Source organism: Coregonus clupeaformis, chromosome 37 (assembly GCF_020615455.1).
Source record: "Coregonus clupeaformis isolate EN_2021a chromosome 37, ASM2061545v1, whole genome shotgun sequence".
NCBI classification, from domain to species: domain Eukaryota; kingdom Metazoa; phylum Chordata; class Actinopteri; order Salmoniformes; family Salmonidae; genus Coregonus; species Coregonus clupeaformis.
The window spans coordinates 26198856-26216774 of NC_059228.1; the positions used below are offsets into that span (position 1 = coordinate 26198856).

The 17919-nt window shown below is 41.9% G+C and overlaps 1 protein-coding gene across 2 annotated transcripts in view; it reads right to left on the reverse strand.

Moving 5' to 3' along the window:
• Positions 1-15514, reverse strand: part of LOC121553584 (apoptosis-stimulating of p53 protein 2-like) — a 49684-nt gene extending 34170 nt beyond the window's left edge. For both annotated transcript variants that reach the window (XM_045211589.1, XM_041866818.2), the window contains exon 1: positions 14993-15514. In XM_045211589.1, the coding sequence (XP_045067524.1) occupies positions 14993-15019 (27 nt within the window). In that variant the 5' untranslated portion in view covers positions 15020-15514. The remainder of the gene's footprint in view (positions 1-14992) is intronic.
• Between the last annotated feature and the right edge of the window lie 2405 nt (positions 15515-17919).

The window sequence follows — 17919 nt, forward strand, 5'->3', positions numbered from 1 at the left end:
GGTTAATAATAATAATAATATAATATAATAATAATATGCCATTTTAGCAGACGCTTTTATCCAAAGCGACTTACAGTCATGTGTGCATACATTTTTACGTATGGGTGGTCCTGGGGATCGAACCCACTACCCTGGCGTTACAAGCGCCATGCTCTACCAATTGAGCTACCCTAAATGAAAGGGTCACAGTGGTTCACGCTACACCCTCTAAAGGACCACCCCAGATAAAGGGAAAGGTTTAAGAATGACAAATAAATCATTCACAAACTTTCACCTCAAAGGGACAGCTCCCCTAATGAAGTTCATAAATACAGAATTGTTAGGGGTTCAAGCAGAAAATCTGGATGAAACCCTATTGTATTTGTTGGTGTTATTATTCCAGTTCTCTGCAGATATAGCAAATTCCTGTGAGATGTTAAGTCCTAGCAGGGTGCAACTTGGTGTGATGGTAAAAGCCCATGGGCCACACCCTCTCATGCAATGCCATGTCAATTGGCCAGATTGTGGCACTATAACAAGCAATTGAAAATGCTAACTTTGAAAGGTCACACCCCTCACCCCATTGTACCTAGAGTCATGAAATTTGGTACATAAGTCCCTCTCCTCACAAGGAACAAAATGTGTCTCAAGTCCCCATAAGGTCCGCCATGAAGAATCTTCCGCCATTTAGAAATTTGTGAAAAACACTTAAAACCGCTACTACTCTGGCACCAAATGAACAATCTGCACGAACCTTGATATATAGCATCTATGGACCAATGTCTCAACACAATATTTTCCAGGGTAGCCTCTCAAACATTCCCAATAAACATTAATGTTGGTGTGGTCTGGCACATAAATATAATATATGCAAATAAATCACACACGGATATTTGTATTGTAAAATAAACTTGATACACATGTTCCAAACACTGTCAAGACTCAACATTTCCAAGCACATTCAGATTGACCACAAGGTGGCCTATCATGGACACATGTTTATATCTCTTGATCTGTTTGACTCGGAGTGATACAATTTGGCACACATGCTCTAGCTAACCTGTAGAGTTTTGGTCAGTTTGGCCGCATGGTGGCGCTGTTGGACATGAAAATACAATCATACAAAATAATTGGCTTGTGGCGGCCATGTTGTATTGCGTTTAAAGACGTACAATCCATAGATGCAATATACCAAAGTTGATGCTGATTGGTCCAGCGGTTCTGGTGAAGATGTTTGATGGTTGCGCTATGGGGCCAAAGCTTGAAACCTGCCATGGCCCTTTGCAGCTATATATTTTTTAGTTGTTTTATTTGTTCTGGTCCTAAATCTGTGCCAAATGCTGATCCCAGATTTGTGCCTAATAGGGAAACATCAACCCCGAGCCAGCACTCCACTCCGTTATATACCGCTGGACTACAGTGTGTGTGGATCATTCAACTGATCTAGCAGAGTAGAAGCTTTAGCTTTGCAGAAGAGGTTGGTCAGATCTGCTCTGCAAGGGCTCAAATAACAGTGACACAGACACATGAGTGTTTTATGGCCGGCGGCCGCTTGGTTGTAGTGGGGCAACAAATCATGTAAGACTAGCATATAGTTCTTTGACGCTTCAATATGGAGAGTTTCAATGAATAAGATTTTCTTTTCTTTTTTACAGGAGGGCAAATATGCTTTAAATCCCAGCAAGACAAGAAAAATCACCCAGAAATAGATGCAGCAGCTGACATCATTCGCTCTTTCAAGGAATGTAGGACAATCCAAGGGACCCTATTAATGTTAGGAGAGCGAGAGAGAGAAACAAGAGAGAAATAACGAAAGAGAGGAGATGAGAGAGAGAACACGAAAGAGAGCGAGAGAGATGATCAAAATATTGAGGTTGTGACATATGGTAAAACCATATCCAGACAGACCTGCCATTTGGCTCTCCCTCAGCCTACACTGGATGAGTTGGTACTTTGCTGTGTCTGCTCCTGACTTTCATCCACCTCCCTCCATCTCTCCCTCCCTTCATTCATTCATTTCACACAAAATATCTTGCATATAAAATACTTCTGAATACATCATAAGAGACAGGAGAGTAGGGCTGTTGCGGTGACCGTATTACCGCCACACCGGCAGTCATGAGTCATGACCACAGTAAAATGTAATGTGACTGTTGAGTTGTGGTAATCTCCTTTTATGCACTCTGGACATGCTTTGGTAGTACCCAACATGCTAACGACCATCAGGTCCTAATGGCCTGGTGGTACTCAGGGCTCGATTGTCCCTCTAACCACTGACAACAATGCAAATGCATTTGAAAATCCCATCAAACACTTATCAACAAAACAGTATCATGCTTTTAAAACTCACCTCACTATGATGATCAATTTGAAAAAAATAAGTTCAACAGCAGGTTGAAACAGAGTAAACCATGGTCGTTGCGGATGTTGTTTCAAAGCCTAACACTGCAAAATGGACAGCGCTTTCTAAGGTGAAGTTTAATTCAAAACACCCATAAGCATATTAGAGCTCATGCATAGACTTATGAGCCTGGAAAAAAATTATACCTGAATTAAAATTATGATTGTGCCATTATACAATACATAGCCTACCACATATTACACATGGCAGAAAAACATACAACAAAACTGAGTTAAGATGTCTTAGGTAGATAATGGGTCTAGCCTATACTCCAAAAATAAACAAATTCTAGTAATCGCCTTTGAGTGTGGACTGTATTATTATGCATACTGGATGGACCTTACACTATGCTCCAAAATGTCTATCAATGAGTCTGGGAGAGAACGTACAGTGGGGAAAAAAAGTATTTAGTCAGCCACCAATTGTGCAAGTTCTCCCACTTAAAAAGATGAGAGAGGCCTGTAATTTTCATCATAGGTACACGTCAACTATGACAGACAAATTGAGAAAAAAAAAATCCAGAAAATCACATTGTAGGATTTTTAATGAATTTATTTGCAAATTATGGTGGAAAATAAGTATTTGGTCACCTACAAACAAGCAAGATTTCTGGCTCTCACAGACCTGTAACTTCTTCTTTAAGAGGCTCCTCTGTCCTCCACTCGTTACCTGTATTAATGGCACCTGTTTGAACTTGTTATCAGTATAAAAGACACCTGTCCACAACCTCAAACAGTCACACTCCAAACTCCACTATGGCCAAGACCAAAGAGCTGTCAAAGGACACCAGAAACAAAATTGTAGACCTGCACCAGGCTGGGAAGACTGAATCTGCAATAGGTAAGCAGCTTGGTTTGAAGAAATCAACTGTGGGAGCAATTATTAGGAAATGGAAGACATACAAGACCACTGATAATCTCCCTCGATCTGGGGCTCCACGCAAGATCTCACCCCGTGGGGTCAAAATGATCACAAGAATGGTGAGCAAAAATCCCAGAACCACACGGGGGAACTAGTGAATGACCTGCAGAGAGCTGGGACCAAAGTAACAAAGCCTACCATCAGTAACACACTACGCCGCCATGGACTCAAATCCTGCAGTGCCAGACGTGTCCCCCTGCTTAAGCCAGTACATGTCCAGGCCCGTCTGAAGTTTGCTAGAGTGCATTTGGATGATCCAGAAGAGGATTGGGAGAATGTCATATGGTCAGATGAAACCAAAATATAACTTTTTGGTAAAAACTCAACTCGTCGTGTTTGGAGGACAAAGAATGCTGAGTTGCATCCAAAGAACACCATACCTACTGTGAAGCATGGGGGTGAAAACATCATGCTTTGGGGCTGTTTTTCTGCAAAGGGACCAGGACGACTGATCCGTGTAAAGGAAAGAATGAATGGGGCCATGTATCGTGAGATTTTGAGTGAAAACCTCCTTCCATCAGCAAGGGCATTGAAGATGAAACGTAGCTGGGTCTTTCAGCATGACAATGATCCCAAACACACTGCCCGGGCAACGAAGGAGTGGCTTCGTAAGAAGCATTTCAAGGTCCTGGAGTGGCCTAGCCAGTCTCCAGATCTCAAACCCATAGAAAATCTTTGGAGGGAGTTGAAAGTCAGTGTTGCCCAGCGACAGCCCCAAAACATCACTGCTCTAGAGGAGATCTGCATGGAGGAATGGGCCAAAATACCAGCAACAGTGTGTGAAAACCTTGTGAAGACTTACAGAAAACGTTTGACCTGTGTCATTGCCAACAAAGGGTATATAACAAAGTATTGAGAAACTTTTGTTATTGACCAAATACTTATTTTCCACCATAATTTGCAAATAAATTCATAAAAAATCCTACAATGTGATTTTCAAGATTTTTTTTTCTCATTTTGTCTGTCGTAGTTGACGTGTACCTATGATGAAAATTACAGGCCTCTCTCATCTTTTTAAGTGGGAGAACTTGCACAATTGGTGGCTGACTAAATACTTTTTTTCCCCACTGTATAGCCCTAGGCGATGCTGTTGGTTCATTGATTGTACAATTACAGTGAATTTGTATTTGAATAGTCACATTTTTATTTATTTTATCGCTTCCTCTCTCTCCTTTATTCCTTTCTCAATCACATAGAGGGGCTGTCAACAGTTTAGTGGAATATGTTTTTTTGCGAAAACATGTTACTATCGATGTTCCCAAAAAGATTTCACTTCGTTTCCCAAATTAAGCACTGGGTAGCTGCAGGAACAGGTTGAAGAGCCAATGGCATTCAGATTTTGGGACGAATATCACCTGTCGCGCAGCGAGAGCATGCTCTTCAAACAGTGGTTGATGCTTGGAGTGAAATAAGTGTTCTTATATTTATTTCTCAGCTGCTCAAATTAAGCACATGCTCCGCTATAAAACCGAAGTAGCCTACCCAGCATCATTGAATAACGGACTGGCGGGAAAGCGTGAGGCCTCCATTCGCTATTCGAGTGCATACAGATGACATGTCTTATTCCCCTGCCCCTGTTCCTGCATTGGGGGCATTAGAAATCGAAACTAATTTTACATATTAGTAAAGACAAGATTCAATTGAGAATAGTCTAGTGGGTGAAAATATGATCACTTGATGCAAGAACCGCTGTGCAGCCTGAGGCAAGAAACAGAGCGCAACCTTTTTTTGCAACTTTCTATAAATCACCTATAGTGGCACCATGCAGCGCATAGAATGTATTAGAAATCAAAACATATAAAGGTTTGTATCATTCACAACTAAAGTTGGTATTTAACTCTACATCTAGCATATAGAACATGTTTCAAATGAATTTTATGCTCAACAAAGCCACTTCATATGCACACTCACTACTTAAATGGAAAAAATATCCTTTCTATTTTATTCATTCAAGTTCAATTATATGCTTCTTACTATAAAATAATTTAATATAAAATAAATGGCACAGGACTTATAAGCATATCGTCTGCTAAACGAACAAGCCTTCAGCCTATGGCATGGTGCAAAGCCAGATAACATACAGTAGGCCAACTCATATTCCATTCTTCTGAAATACATTTTCTTCCCATCATAATGTTTCTTTACACCTGACTAAATTAATAATGGATTTATTGTGATAGTGAATATTAAATTGATTTATTATACAGTGGGGGGAAAAAAGTATTTAGTCAGCCACCAATTGTGCAAGTTCTCCCACTTAAAAAGATGAGAGGCCTGTAATTTTCATCATAGGTACATGTCAACTATGACAGACAAAATGAAAAAAAAAATATCCAGAAAATCACATTGTAGGATTTTTAATGAATTTATTTGCAAATTATGGTGGAAAATAAGTATTTGGTCAACAACAAAAGTTTCTCAATACTTTGTTATATACCCTTTGTTGGCAATGACACAGGTCAAACGTTTTCTGTAAGTCTTCACAAGGTTCACACACACTGTTGCTGGTATTTTGGCCCATTCCTCCATGCAGATCTCCTCTAGAGCAGTGATGTTTTGGGGCTGTCGCTGGGCAACACAGACTTTCAACTCCCTCCAAAGATTTTCTATGGGGTTGAGATCTGGAGACTGGCTAGGCCACTCCAGGACCTTGAAATGCTTCTTACGAAGCCACTCCTTCGTTGCCCGGGGGGTGTGTTTGGGATCATTGTCATGCTGAAAGACCCAGCCATGTTTCATCTTCAATGCCCTTGCTGATGGAAGGAGGTTTTCACTCAAAATCTCACGATACATGGCCCCATTTATTCTTTCCTTTACACGGATCAGTCGTCCTGGTCCCTTTGCAGAAAAACATCCCCAAAGCATGATGTTTCCACCCCCATGCTTCACAGTAGGTATGGTGTTCTTTGGATGCAACTCAGCATTCTTTGTCCTCCAAACACGACGAGTTGAGTTTTTACCAAAAAGTTCTATTTTGGTTTCATCTGACCATATGACATTCTCCCAATCCTCTTATGGATCATCCAAATGCACTCTAGCAAACTTCAGACGGGCCTGGACATGTACTGGCTTAAGCAGGGGGACACGTCTGGCACTGCAGGATTTGAGTCCCTGGTGGCGTAGTGTGTTACTGATGGTAGGCTTTGTTACTTTGGTCTCAGCTCTCTGCAGGTCATTCACTAGGTCCCCCTGTGTGGTTCTGGGATTTTTGCTCACCGTTCTTGTGATCATTTTGACCCCACGGGGTGAGATCTTGCGTGGAGCCCCAGATCGAGGGAGATTATCAGTGGTCTTGTATGTCTTCCATTTCCTAATAATTGCTCCCACAGTTGATTTCTTCAAACCAAGCTGCTTACCTATTGCAGATTCAGTCTTCCCAGCCTGGTGCAGGTCTACAATTTTGTTTCTGGTGTCCTTTGACAGCTCTTTGGTCTTGGCCATAGTGGAGTTTGGAGTGTGACTGTTTGAGGTTGTGGACAGGTGTCTTTTATACTGATAACAAGTTCAAACAGGTGCCATTAATACAGGTAACGAGTGGAGGACAGAGGAGCCTCTTAAAGAAGAAGTTACAGTTCTGTGAGAGCCAGAAATCTTGCTTGTTTGTAGGTGACCAAATACTTATTTTCCACCATAATTTGCAAATAAATTCATTAAAAATCCTACAATGTGATTTTCTGGATTTTTTCCCCTCAATTTGTCTGTCATAGTTGACGTGTACCTATGATGAAAATTACAGGCCTCTCATCTTTTTAAGTGGGAGAACATGCACAATTGGTGGCTGACTAAATACTTTTTTCCCCACTGTACTTTTTAAATGTAGATGTTCCAAAGGCGCGCATCAGCGGCTTGTATGTGTGGAGGCCTTGAGATATTACCATGAGACCAGCAGGCTTTTGCATGACAATAACCAGCTGATAAAATGTCCTAACCGCCACAACCCTAGATGAGAGGAGTGTGAGAGATTATAGAGAGGAGGTGTGGGTAGTAAAGGGATACTGTACTGCCTAATACTGTATGGCCAGTATATTGCCCATTTGTTGTAATGGGAAGGCCGTTGCCAACAGCTAGCACATACAGATTCAATTTATTTTTCTCAATGTCATAAAACTATTTTCTATTATGCTTATTCTCTTTTATACAATATTACCTATAATAATGTTGAAGTTAATACAAACGCTAGAAGAGAAAGTTATACTAAAGTATGTAGAGTGGTGTTGAGTACCCCAGAGTGTAATAAATATTCATCGTCCCATGTAGCTCAGTTGGTAGAGCATGGCAGTTGCAACGCCAGGGCTGTGGGTTCGATTGCAAAGGGGGACCAGTATGAAAATGTATGGACACAAAACTGTAAGTTGCCCTGGATAAGAGCATCTGCTAAATTACTTAAATGTAAATTCATTAACACCACAGCCAGAGAAACAAACACAGGTCAATAAAACCCTGATAAGACTATTAAGCAACAATAACACAGCATAACCCCAGCTGTTTAACAAAGAACAGGAAAAGGATCTAAGACAAATAGGCAAAGTCAATTGATATGCCTATTCAGTAAGAAACCATAATTAACCCAAACTCGGGCTCCCGAGTGGTGCAGCGGTCTAAGGCACTGCATTCTCAGTGCTAGACGCGTCACTACGGACCCTGGTTTGATTCCCGGCTGTATCACAATCCGGCCGTGATTGGGAGTCCCATAGGGCAACGCAGGTTTTTTTCTTCTGGTTAGGCTATATTGATCTCTGGCTCCCACTTTAGTAATTTGTGTGTATTAATTTTTAATTGCAGTGCTTAAAGCATCAGACAAGCTCAGTAGCCTACATACAGTTGATTTTATTTTAACATAGGGTGTGTCTATATATGGAAAGATACACGTTTTTTAATTTTGACCAATCGATTGGTCGAAAGAACAGATGACTCTGGTCGACCAAGATTATAATTTTTTTTTTTTTTTTTTCGGGCACGGCCCTACTTGAAAGTGAAGGTTTCATTTCAGTATCATAACCAAATAAATGGGGGGATGAAATTTCCCGCTTGAGGAATATGGGTAGTTTCTAATGGCCAAGAAGAGAGTGCCAGCTGCCAGTCAAATAGATAGCAGGTGCACCCAATATTCTGTTGTGATTAGACAGGCATGGATCTGCCTGATGAAAGCCAATGGTAGCAGAACAACATCAAACCCTGTCCGTCTGGGATTCATTCTATGAAAGCACTTCTGAGAGCAGGAGAGCAACCACAGCTGATGACACTACTGTACCCTCTCAAACATGCCCCAAGGGGTTCCTGTGTGTGTGTTGTGCGTGTAAACTCCACTTTCAACTACATTGAGCTTGTCATGTTGCCTAGACCTAGGGGATTGAGGTACAGAGTGCCCTGCTCTAAGATCAGACTGTCCCACCCCCAATTCTAACATTAACCATTATGGGATGGAAAATGAGTTGACCCTTTATCAGTGGTTTTGGGCAGGTTCCTGGGGGGAAATGGGCTAATCAGGCCTCTCCAGTTGTTTAGGCATGATGTCAGATCTGCTGGGTTTAAACATAAACACACCACAGCAAATTACAGGAAGTAGGAGGAAGTTAGTGTGTGCGACTGTACGTGTGCCACTCCCACTCAAACAGATAACGCACACGTGCTCTCTTTTTTATTTATTTTTATTTTACCTTTATTTAACTAGGCAAGTCAGTTAAGAACAAATTCTTATTTACAATGACTGCTTACACCGGCCAAACCCGAACGACACTGGGCCAATTGTGCGCCGCCCTATGGGACTCCCAATCACGGCCGGTTGTGATACAGCCTGGAATCTAACCAGGGGGTCTGTAGTGACGCCTCAAGCACTGAGATGCAGTGCCTCAGACCACTGCGCCACTCGGGAGCAGTGGTCCCGAGAAGCGCGGGACACAGACAGGCAGGCAGACAGAAACACAAACTCAATTTGTAATCTACAACATAATTTGTAAATGGTGAGGGTAACCTAACTGAATTCTCAAGACTATTTTATATCATTATCAAAGCTGAAACGTATATTTTTAACCTTCCCTGACACACACTACTCTCTACCTTGTAGGGGTCAATATCAGTGCATGTTATTGTCCTCTAGTACAAACTCAATTTCTCTTTTATTGAATTAGCATGAGAGAGAGAGCGAGAAGGGGGTATCAAAACTGTCCCCTTGGCAGTTATCATTATAAGAGCCTCAGGACTAAACATAGGCACAGTAATAGAGTTATAGACTTCAATGTCAAAGTAACTAGCAAATGAAAGGCTTGCTTAGAGCAAACGTCAATACCACTGTGTGTGCATATATCCACTATACTGTATATACGCAAAAGTATGTGGACATCCCTTCAAATGAGTGGATTTGGCTATTTCAGCCACACCGTTGCTGAACACCGTTGCTGACAGGTGTATAGAATCGAGCACACAGCCATGCAATCTCCATAGACAAACATTGGCAGTAGAATGGCCTTACTGAAGAGCTCAGTGACTTTCAACGTGGCACCGTCATAGGATGCCACCTTTCCAACAAGTCAGTTCGTCAAATTTCTGCCCTGCTTGAGCTGCCCCGGTCAACTGTAAGTGCTGTTATTGTGAAGTGGAAACGTCTAGGAGCAACAACGGCTCAGCCGCGAAGTGGTAGGCCACACAAGCTCACAGAACAGGACCGCCGAGTGCTGAAGTGCGTTTAAAAATATTTGTCCTCGGTTGTAACACTCACTACCGAGTTCCAAACTGCCTCTGGGAGCAACGTCAGCACAAGAACTGTTCATCAGGAGCTACATTAAATGGGTTTCAATAGCCGAGAAGCCGCACACAAGCCTAAGATCACCATGCGCAATGCCAAGCACCGGCTGGAGTGGTGTAAAGCTCGCCGCCATTGGACTCTGGAGCAGTGGAAACGCGTTCTCTGGCGTGATGAATCACGCTTCACCATCTGGCAGTCCGACGGAATAATGTGGGTTTGGCGGATGCCAGGAGAATGCTACCTGCCCGAATGCATAGTGCCAACTGTAAAGTTTGGTGGAGGAGGAATAATGGTCTGGGACTGTTTTCATGGTTCAGGCTAGGCCTCTTAGTTCCAGTGAAGGGAAATCTTAACGCTACAGCATACAATAACATTCTAGACGATTCTGTGCTTCCAACTTTGTGGCAACAGTTTGGGGAAGGCCATTTTCACTTTCAGCATGACAATGCCCCATGCACAAAGCGAGGTCCATACAGAAATGGTTTGTCAAGATCGGTGTGGAAGAACTTGACTGGCCTGCACAGAGCCCTGACCTCAACCCCATCGAACACCTTTGGGATGAATTGGAATACCGTCCGCGAGCCAAGCCTAATCGCCCAACATCAGTGCTCGACCTCACTAATGCTAGTGGCTGAATGGAAGCAAGTCCCCACAGCAATGTTCCAACATCTAGCGGAAAGCCTTCCCAGAAGAGTGGAGGCTGTTATAGCAGCAAAGAGGGGACCAACTCCATATTAAGGCCTATGATTTTGGAATGAGATGTTCGTCCACATACTTTTAGTCATGTAGTGCAGTCAGAGATACCTACGGAGTGCTGCCTGGCCACACACACATGCAAGTGCACAGACACACACACCCTTCTCTGTCCATTACATATATTATTGCTGCGGTAAGCAAGCGAGCCAACTAGGTGCGAGCCCCCTCTAAGGAAGTCAAGAGACTGCATCAAGACAGGCTGCATCTCCTTGCCTTTGTCTGTCTGTCCGTCCGTCCTCTCTGCAAGACTCTGGGCCTAAAGACTTGCCTACGCTCCAGCCAGGCAGTACTTCAAAAACAACAAGGCAGAATCCTCTATACATTATTCCTTTTAATCTACCTCCACTAAAGGGGAAGACGGAGGAGAAAATGTCATTGGTGAGAGCGGTAGCCTGTGGTACACAACTCAGCTGCATCAACTTGTGCTGTAGTCTGCAGTAGGCTACATCACACCCTACTTAAATTCATAACCTCCCGTCTTGGTCTGCACTGCACCATGTTTCCCTCTAAACTCCTCCTTCCCTGTTCTCTCCATCCTGCATATCGTATTGTGATGAAAGCGATCCAACTACGAACTTCCTGTGAGAGATGAGAGAAATGGGAGTCATATTAAGCAGAATAAGCCAACTTCTATCCGTAATCTTCCCTTTCCTGTCCTTGACTAACTGGTTTTAAGCTGAGCAACAACCACAATCCCATGTTTTAGAAGGGACACGTTATAATGTATTTATTAGGGCCAATTTGGAATGAGCAGGATCAAGTTTAAAGAAATCACTGGCGCAGGTGAGTGAGCGAGGGACACAATAAGTTTTCCAGAAGTGTATGCCTAGTTTCAGGTAAATCCTCTGACCACCCCTGGCTGCTACAGTGCTCTACTCTGGCCTTGCTCATCCCCATGGGTGGCCTAGGATTACAGTCCCTGACATTACACTCACAATATCCTCACTGTGTCTCATAATCTCTCTACAGTACAGCCACTCTAAACATCCTTACCCCTTTCACCTGAATCCACCAAGGACGTCACGTCAATCACTCTGGATTCTAGCGCAGATAAGTGGACGCCAGGTCAGGTGATTCTATGTTGCTGTGCCTTCTCCCCTCCTCTGAAGGGACTACTTCAGTAGTTACACCCATATCCATTCTCATTAAGCTACTATAAAGAGGACACCCACTCAGAACATTTATCACTGAGGACACTTATCTCAGTGTGTCATGTACTGTACATATGGAGACTATCTAGATTTGAATACCAGCATATTGCCCTAACACACTCACTCCTCTACAAAACACATCCGTCCAGCACTAGGCCTATTTTATTATTAAAAAGGCATTGTTTTTTACCACTAGCCTTAAGCAGTTGATTCGTTATGGCTCAGTGATCATTCCAAGCGGAGGTCCTTGTGTACACATGAACATACTGTATGTCCTTGGTTCTCCCTCATATAGCCGAGCCAACCTCCACCTGACTGGTGTGAATGTCAGGTGTTGCGTAAGAAGGGGCCCTCCCAGAGAGTCAACACAAAGCCAGACAGTGGTCACACAGAGAGAAAGTCTCTTAAGGTCTCTGTTGACATACAGCAAAGTCAAGCAGGGCTCCCCACAACGTCACCTAATTTTCCCACCATTCTATCACCACCAACACCAAGTCTAGTGTGGTGGCTGTTGATTAAGACAATATGTTTTGGTCAACATTGAACATATTGCTGTTTAGGAACAAATGTGTATAGGTCTAAGAATTCATTGTGACAGTATATATTTTTTTATAACATGAAAGGTTTGGCCTTTAATGAAGGATAGGCCTATAGGCTAACCAGAGTTTCACCTCATTACCCTCCAAAACTGTTAGAGGTTAGGAGTAATCAATTCAAATCACACCAACCTCCCAAAAAGAAACCCTGCAACAACAAAAAACATGAGCTTTGATCACAACACTTAGTAAACATCAGCTCAAGACCAAATGTGTTAATCACTGCTAGCTGTACACAGAGCTTGGCAGGACAGAAGATAAGGATACATCACAGTAAAACTGTTGTGTACAACTAGCCTGCATCCACAATGGTCCAAGAAAAAAAAAGGGAGAGCATCTCTTATCATAGACAGACAGGACACACACACAATGTCCTCTTCCACACCATGTCATAAAGAGTCCCTGGGCCCATTGTCCTCCGAAAACAGGGACCCTTCTTTACCGTCCTCCCCCATGCCAGCCAGCCATGATGCTGCTACATTCTATCTACCGCAGAGCACTGAACAGTACATACAGGTCCAGGGGATGTTCATTGTACAAGCACAGACAATACCTCATGTTCCAATGTGGCTATATTGTGATGGGGATTGGGCTGACTGCTGACCGTACTGATCAAATCAAATGTTATTTGTCACATGCTAGACTAACATTGAAATGCTTACTTACAGGCCCTTCCAAACAATGCAGACAGAAAAATAATAACACAAAGAATAAATAAACAATGAGTAACAATTACTTGGCTATATACACAGGGTACTGGTACCGAGTTGCTGTGCAGAGGTACGAGGTAACAGCACAGAGTAGACACGTTAAAGGGCTAGATAACACACCACACCACACACGCAAGGTCTCCTGTGGCCTATAAAGATCTCCGCCATGGAAACATGGCATGGCAAGGATAAGGATTTATATTGAGGTCCATGTGAATGGAGGTTGGCGATAACAAATGGCTGGGTGTGAATAGTGGCGCTAGGTCATATCTCGCAGACAGGAGTCATTCAAATAGCACTCTGTTACTGCTGCCTGACAACATGACTCATTCAGTCATCCAGATAAGTTACTGGAAAGGGAGGAATGAGGGGGAGAGAAGCACACACTGTAGGCTACCAATATGTACAGTAATACTAAGATAAACATAGTACAGTGTTTGTACAGATCCACTCACATAATTACGCACAAATGACGACAAAGTGATTCTGTGAGTTCTTAAGCTCACAGTAACATTTAACTTCAGGGCACAGACGTCCACCTACATACGTTTGCTGTGGATATTAGGGAAACCCCTTCAGAAAATAAGCATTCCTAGGGGTAGAGGTCCTGACAACTCCTGGGGGGGGCGATCAACCACAACCTGAAGAACTTTCCTTTCATCCTAAATGTTTACCAGCTGGTGCCATACAGAGTAGTGCACAGCACACTGACTGGTCACAGACACGTTTGGACTTTGCACCACAACCTAGGTACCTATACAGTCAGTATCAGTTAGGCACTTAGCCTGGCATTTTTAAAAATATACAACAGTCCCAGTCATCATTTCAAGATGTTTTCTATACCTCCTCCCACCCCTAGCTCTGCTCCTTCTCCTCTCTTTCTCTATACTTAAAATAAGTACTGAGAGATCGAGCTCAGCACTGCAGCAAAAGGAATGGACCTCTTATGATGATGTTGGCAGGGGTCCAGGTTCAAAGCTTACCTAACTGGCTTTAGACAGAGTTGCTGGGTGCTTTGTTTAACAAAAAACAATAACCACAATATTCAAATTCTGTCTCAAAACTATCTGATTAAAGAATAGAATGACCTTTTAAAAAAAAAAAAAAAAAGATTTAGCACAACTCAATCTCCTACGGACATAAAAATGTACACACTGAGGTGATTGTGCATCAGATTAGGCTACTATGCAAATCCTCAGTGCTGTGTCCGGTTGGTTAGTCAATGCGAACAATAATACCTACTACCTAGTAAATACAACATTTTAAAAGGTTTCCTGCATAAATGTTTTAGCCTATAGGCAAAAAAACATCAAGACTCCGTTTCTTAAAGATTAAACAATATCTGAAAATCTGTTGAATTATATAGTTTCCTTCATGAGTCTTGGGTAGCCAAACTTTAGGTTCCATCATCCCCAAAGAAAATAATGTCCGTATTATAAAAAAAAAAAAAAAACATGTAAAGTGTAAATTGTAATGCGTAGCATGTAGAGTAACTTGAGTTTTCCTTTATGGCTGAAAACACATTTATTGAAAGTGGATATCGAGAAAAAGTAACCAGCCAGTAACGTTATATGTCAATTTAATGCCTGCGACTGGAGTGTGCTACAATGTTGCGTAGACTATCAGCTAGCCTACCTACAATGTCACTGTATCAACTCAACGAATGACAAGCAAATAGCCCTGTAATATAGTGTCACAACACATTTTTTCAAGCAATTAAAGGAAGAAACTCTCACCGGCATCATTTTAGCCTCGTACCGCATTTAACCAAATGTAGAATTCCTTGGCTCGTAGTTTCGAGGAAAACTGAAGGCGTCGATTGCTTTGTAATCCTGATCCTGTCCCGTAGCCTGTCCGATAAGCAAGTCGATGAGTTGTCTCTTCTTGTTAATGAAAGTAAGTTGTACCATTGGCTGTAAAATAAACCAAAGACAACTACATGTACTTCGTAGGCTTTACAGCCTAATCAGTCTCCTCTCCGCATGTGCCGTGGACCTGTTGCATAAAAACTAAAAAAATACAAGGCCTTCTTGAAATGAAAGTTTTCAGTCGCGATTGCTTCGCTTGGAAGTTGGTAGTCGCATTCGGGAAACGCGTTGCGTTCAAAACTCAGTGAAATTATTGCCTGGCCATTACCCAAACCGATCAAATAACACGATTATGTACGATGATTTAGATTATTTTCCCCAACACTTTCCTGAAGCTGTAGGTGCCTATCAGCCCTGAAACACCGTTGACAGCGTAGTTCGAAGGAGTGATCGCAGCCTATCCCAGAGTGACGTTGCAGGAGGAAACTCATCCCATTGGAATGTAAGCTCCGCCTCGTTTCGGACAGTGAATCTATCTCCACCTACTGGATTGAGAATATAAATGAATCTCACCTTTCCATGGGCAGTCAACATGACATGACTCATCTTCTCAGCTGAGTTGGACCTATATGGTTGGGCCACCTTGACCTCCCCGCTTGATCATTCCTGCCGAACAGCACCTTGCTTTGGCCTGGCTTCCACCTGTTTCATAGACAGACAGACAGACAGACAGACAGACAGACAGACAGACAGACAGACAGACAGAGATTTAAATAATATTACTTAGGCCTATTTTGAAGCTACTGATTTTTTTAAATGACAAAAACATAAACTATACAACCTCATAATTTATGTTTTTGTCATTTAAAAAAATCAGTAGCTTCAAAATAGGCCTATTTAATATTATTTACATTTTATTTTGGATTGTGACGTGGTAATATAGATAAATAGTAATGGCGTCTTTTTATAGGCACTAACTCTGCCATGGTTCGTTGGACAAAGCCTATGTGGGAATTAATGGTGTTTTTGGAGGGGTTTTGGTTAATCGCCGAAAATAAAGTCTGTGGTAATCACAGGCTTAGGACATTTCATACGTTTTGTTATACGAGATCATCTTCATCAGCTAACATAACGTTTTGTAAAAATTTGGAAACATTTATGTAATTTTAAAAAGCACATAAAGCCTTTATGATTCATAAAGGTCATGTTAACTGACTGATATTATGTCATTGAACAAAACGTATAAGATATCCTAAGCTTGTATTAACCTCATACCTTATTTTCGGCGTTTATCCCCAAACTGTTGAAAGGAGGGGAATAGGAATAGCTAGTGTCATGGTAAAGAGAGACACCTAGTGGTGAGACTAAGAAATGACTTGTATATTAGACTGGTTGGTTGGTTAGCAACAAAAACGAGAAGCACGTAGCCATGGGCGCAAAACAGATGGGGTTGGCTTAGATTGTTGACAACATGAAAGCTGTATTTCATCTTGTATGTTTATTGAAAACATCAATACATTTGCACAATGACCACTTGTTATCTTTGAAATAAATCCTTACTGTTGTTGGTTAGCTAGCTAGTGAAATTTAGCCATATTAGCATTGACCAGAAATCAGTCAAAACACATCAAAACAAGACATGGTATCAATAACAAGATGAAACGAGCCACTTAAGATTCCCCACACGGCAGTTTCTTGTCCTTCTAGTCATTGCTAGCAATCTGGCCATCCAGAATCAAAACAACACACTGACTTCTGCCCCATGGAAGCACGCACATCGTTTTCGTGATGTTGTCAACCCTTCTATGGAGAGTTGAATATATCCACACTAGTTAAACATCCTGCATAGCATAAGCATAGCATACCAATCACTGATTATCATGATAAGGCCATTCTAACATAACAAACCACATCTGCTCCCATTTCTGCTCCCATTTCCCTCTTTAACCTCATCAACATAGACCCTTTGTCAGACCTCAAACTGTTGTCCTTATTTGCAACCAGAGAAAGCAGTGGTGAGGTATAATAAAGCCTACATGAAACACAGCCCTTATTTTAAGTGTTTCTAAAATCCCCTATGGGAAAAATGAATGGTGGAAAAACAATTGGAACCATTTCCCTGTTTGACCACTAGGTTTTATGATATTTTACCATTACTATTATTTAACACCCAAAAATACATTTGATTAATAAAATATTTAATCATTTGACTTCCTCAAATGAAGTGGATGATGACACAATCTGATTTCAGGGAGGGAATCTGACTTCATTGGTCCTCAACTGGCGGCACAGACCCTTCATAGAGCCCCACAGTGGAGGTGTCATACTACCCTATCACATTAATCATTTAGTGATTACAAATGCATTTGAAACTTCACGCACAGTAAAACTTTTGTATGATTTTATCGATACATAGGAGTGGGAAAAAACGTGCTTGTGCTTTGATACCACAACAAAGCACACCAAAGTAATAAAATAAAGATGGCACTTCTAGAAGTCTATTTCACACAATAGCCTGCTGAATTTTCAAGATAACTTTGATTTAGGCACAAATGAAAATGTGGCACTGTCTTGCCCATGGATTCACGTTTCATTATTGTCTCAATACTGAGTTCCACATTCGACTAGCCATGTGTGACATGCATGCGCAGTTACAAACCTGCTAGCGGCAGGCGGACAAGTCATATCCACCGTCGTATTATGGATGAAGCCTGAGCTGGAATGGGAAGCTAATTGAAGCCGCCTAGCTATAGAAAACCCTGAGTAGATCTAGCTAATTTTAGGCCCTTTGTAGGCTTATAGTTACATTTCAAGTTTTTTTTGTGACTTATGTAGCCTACAGAATATACACATGG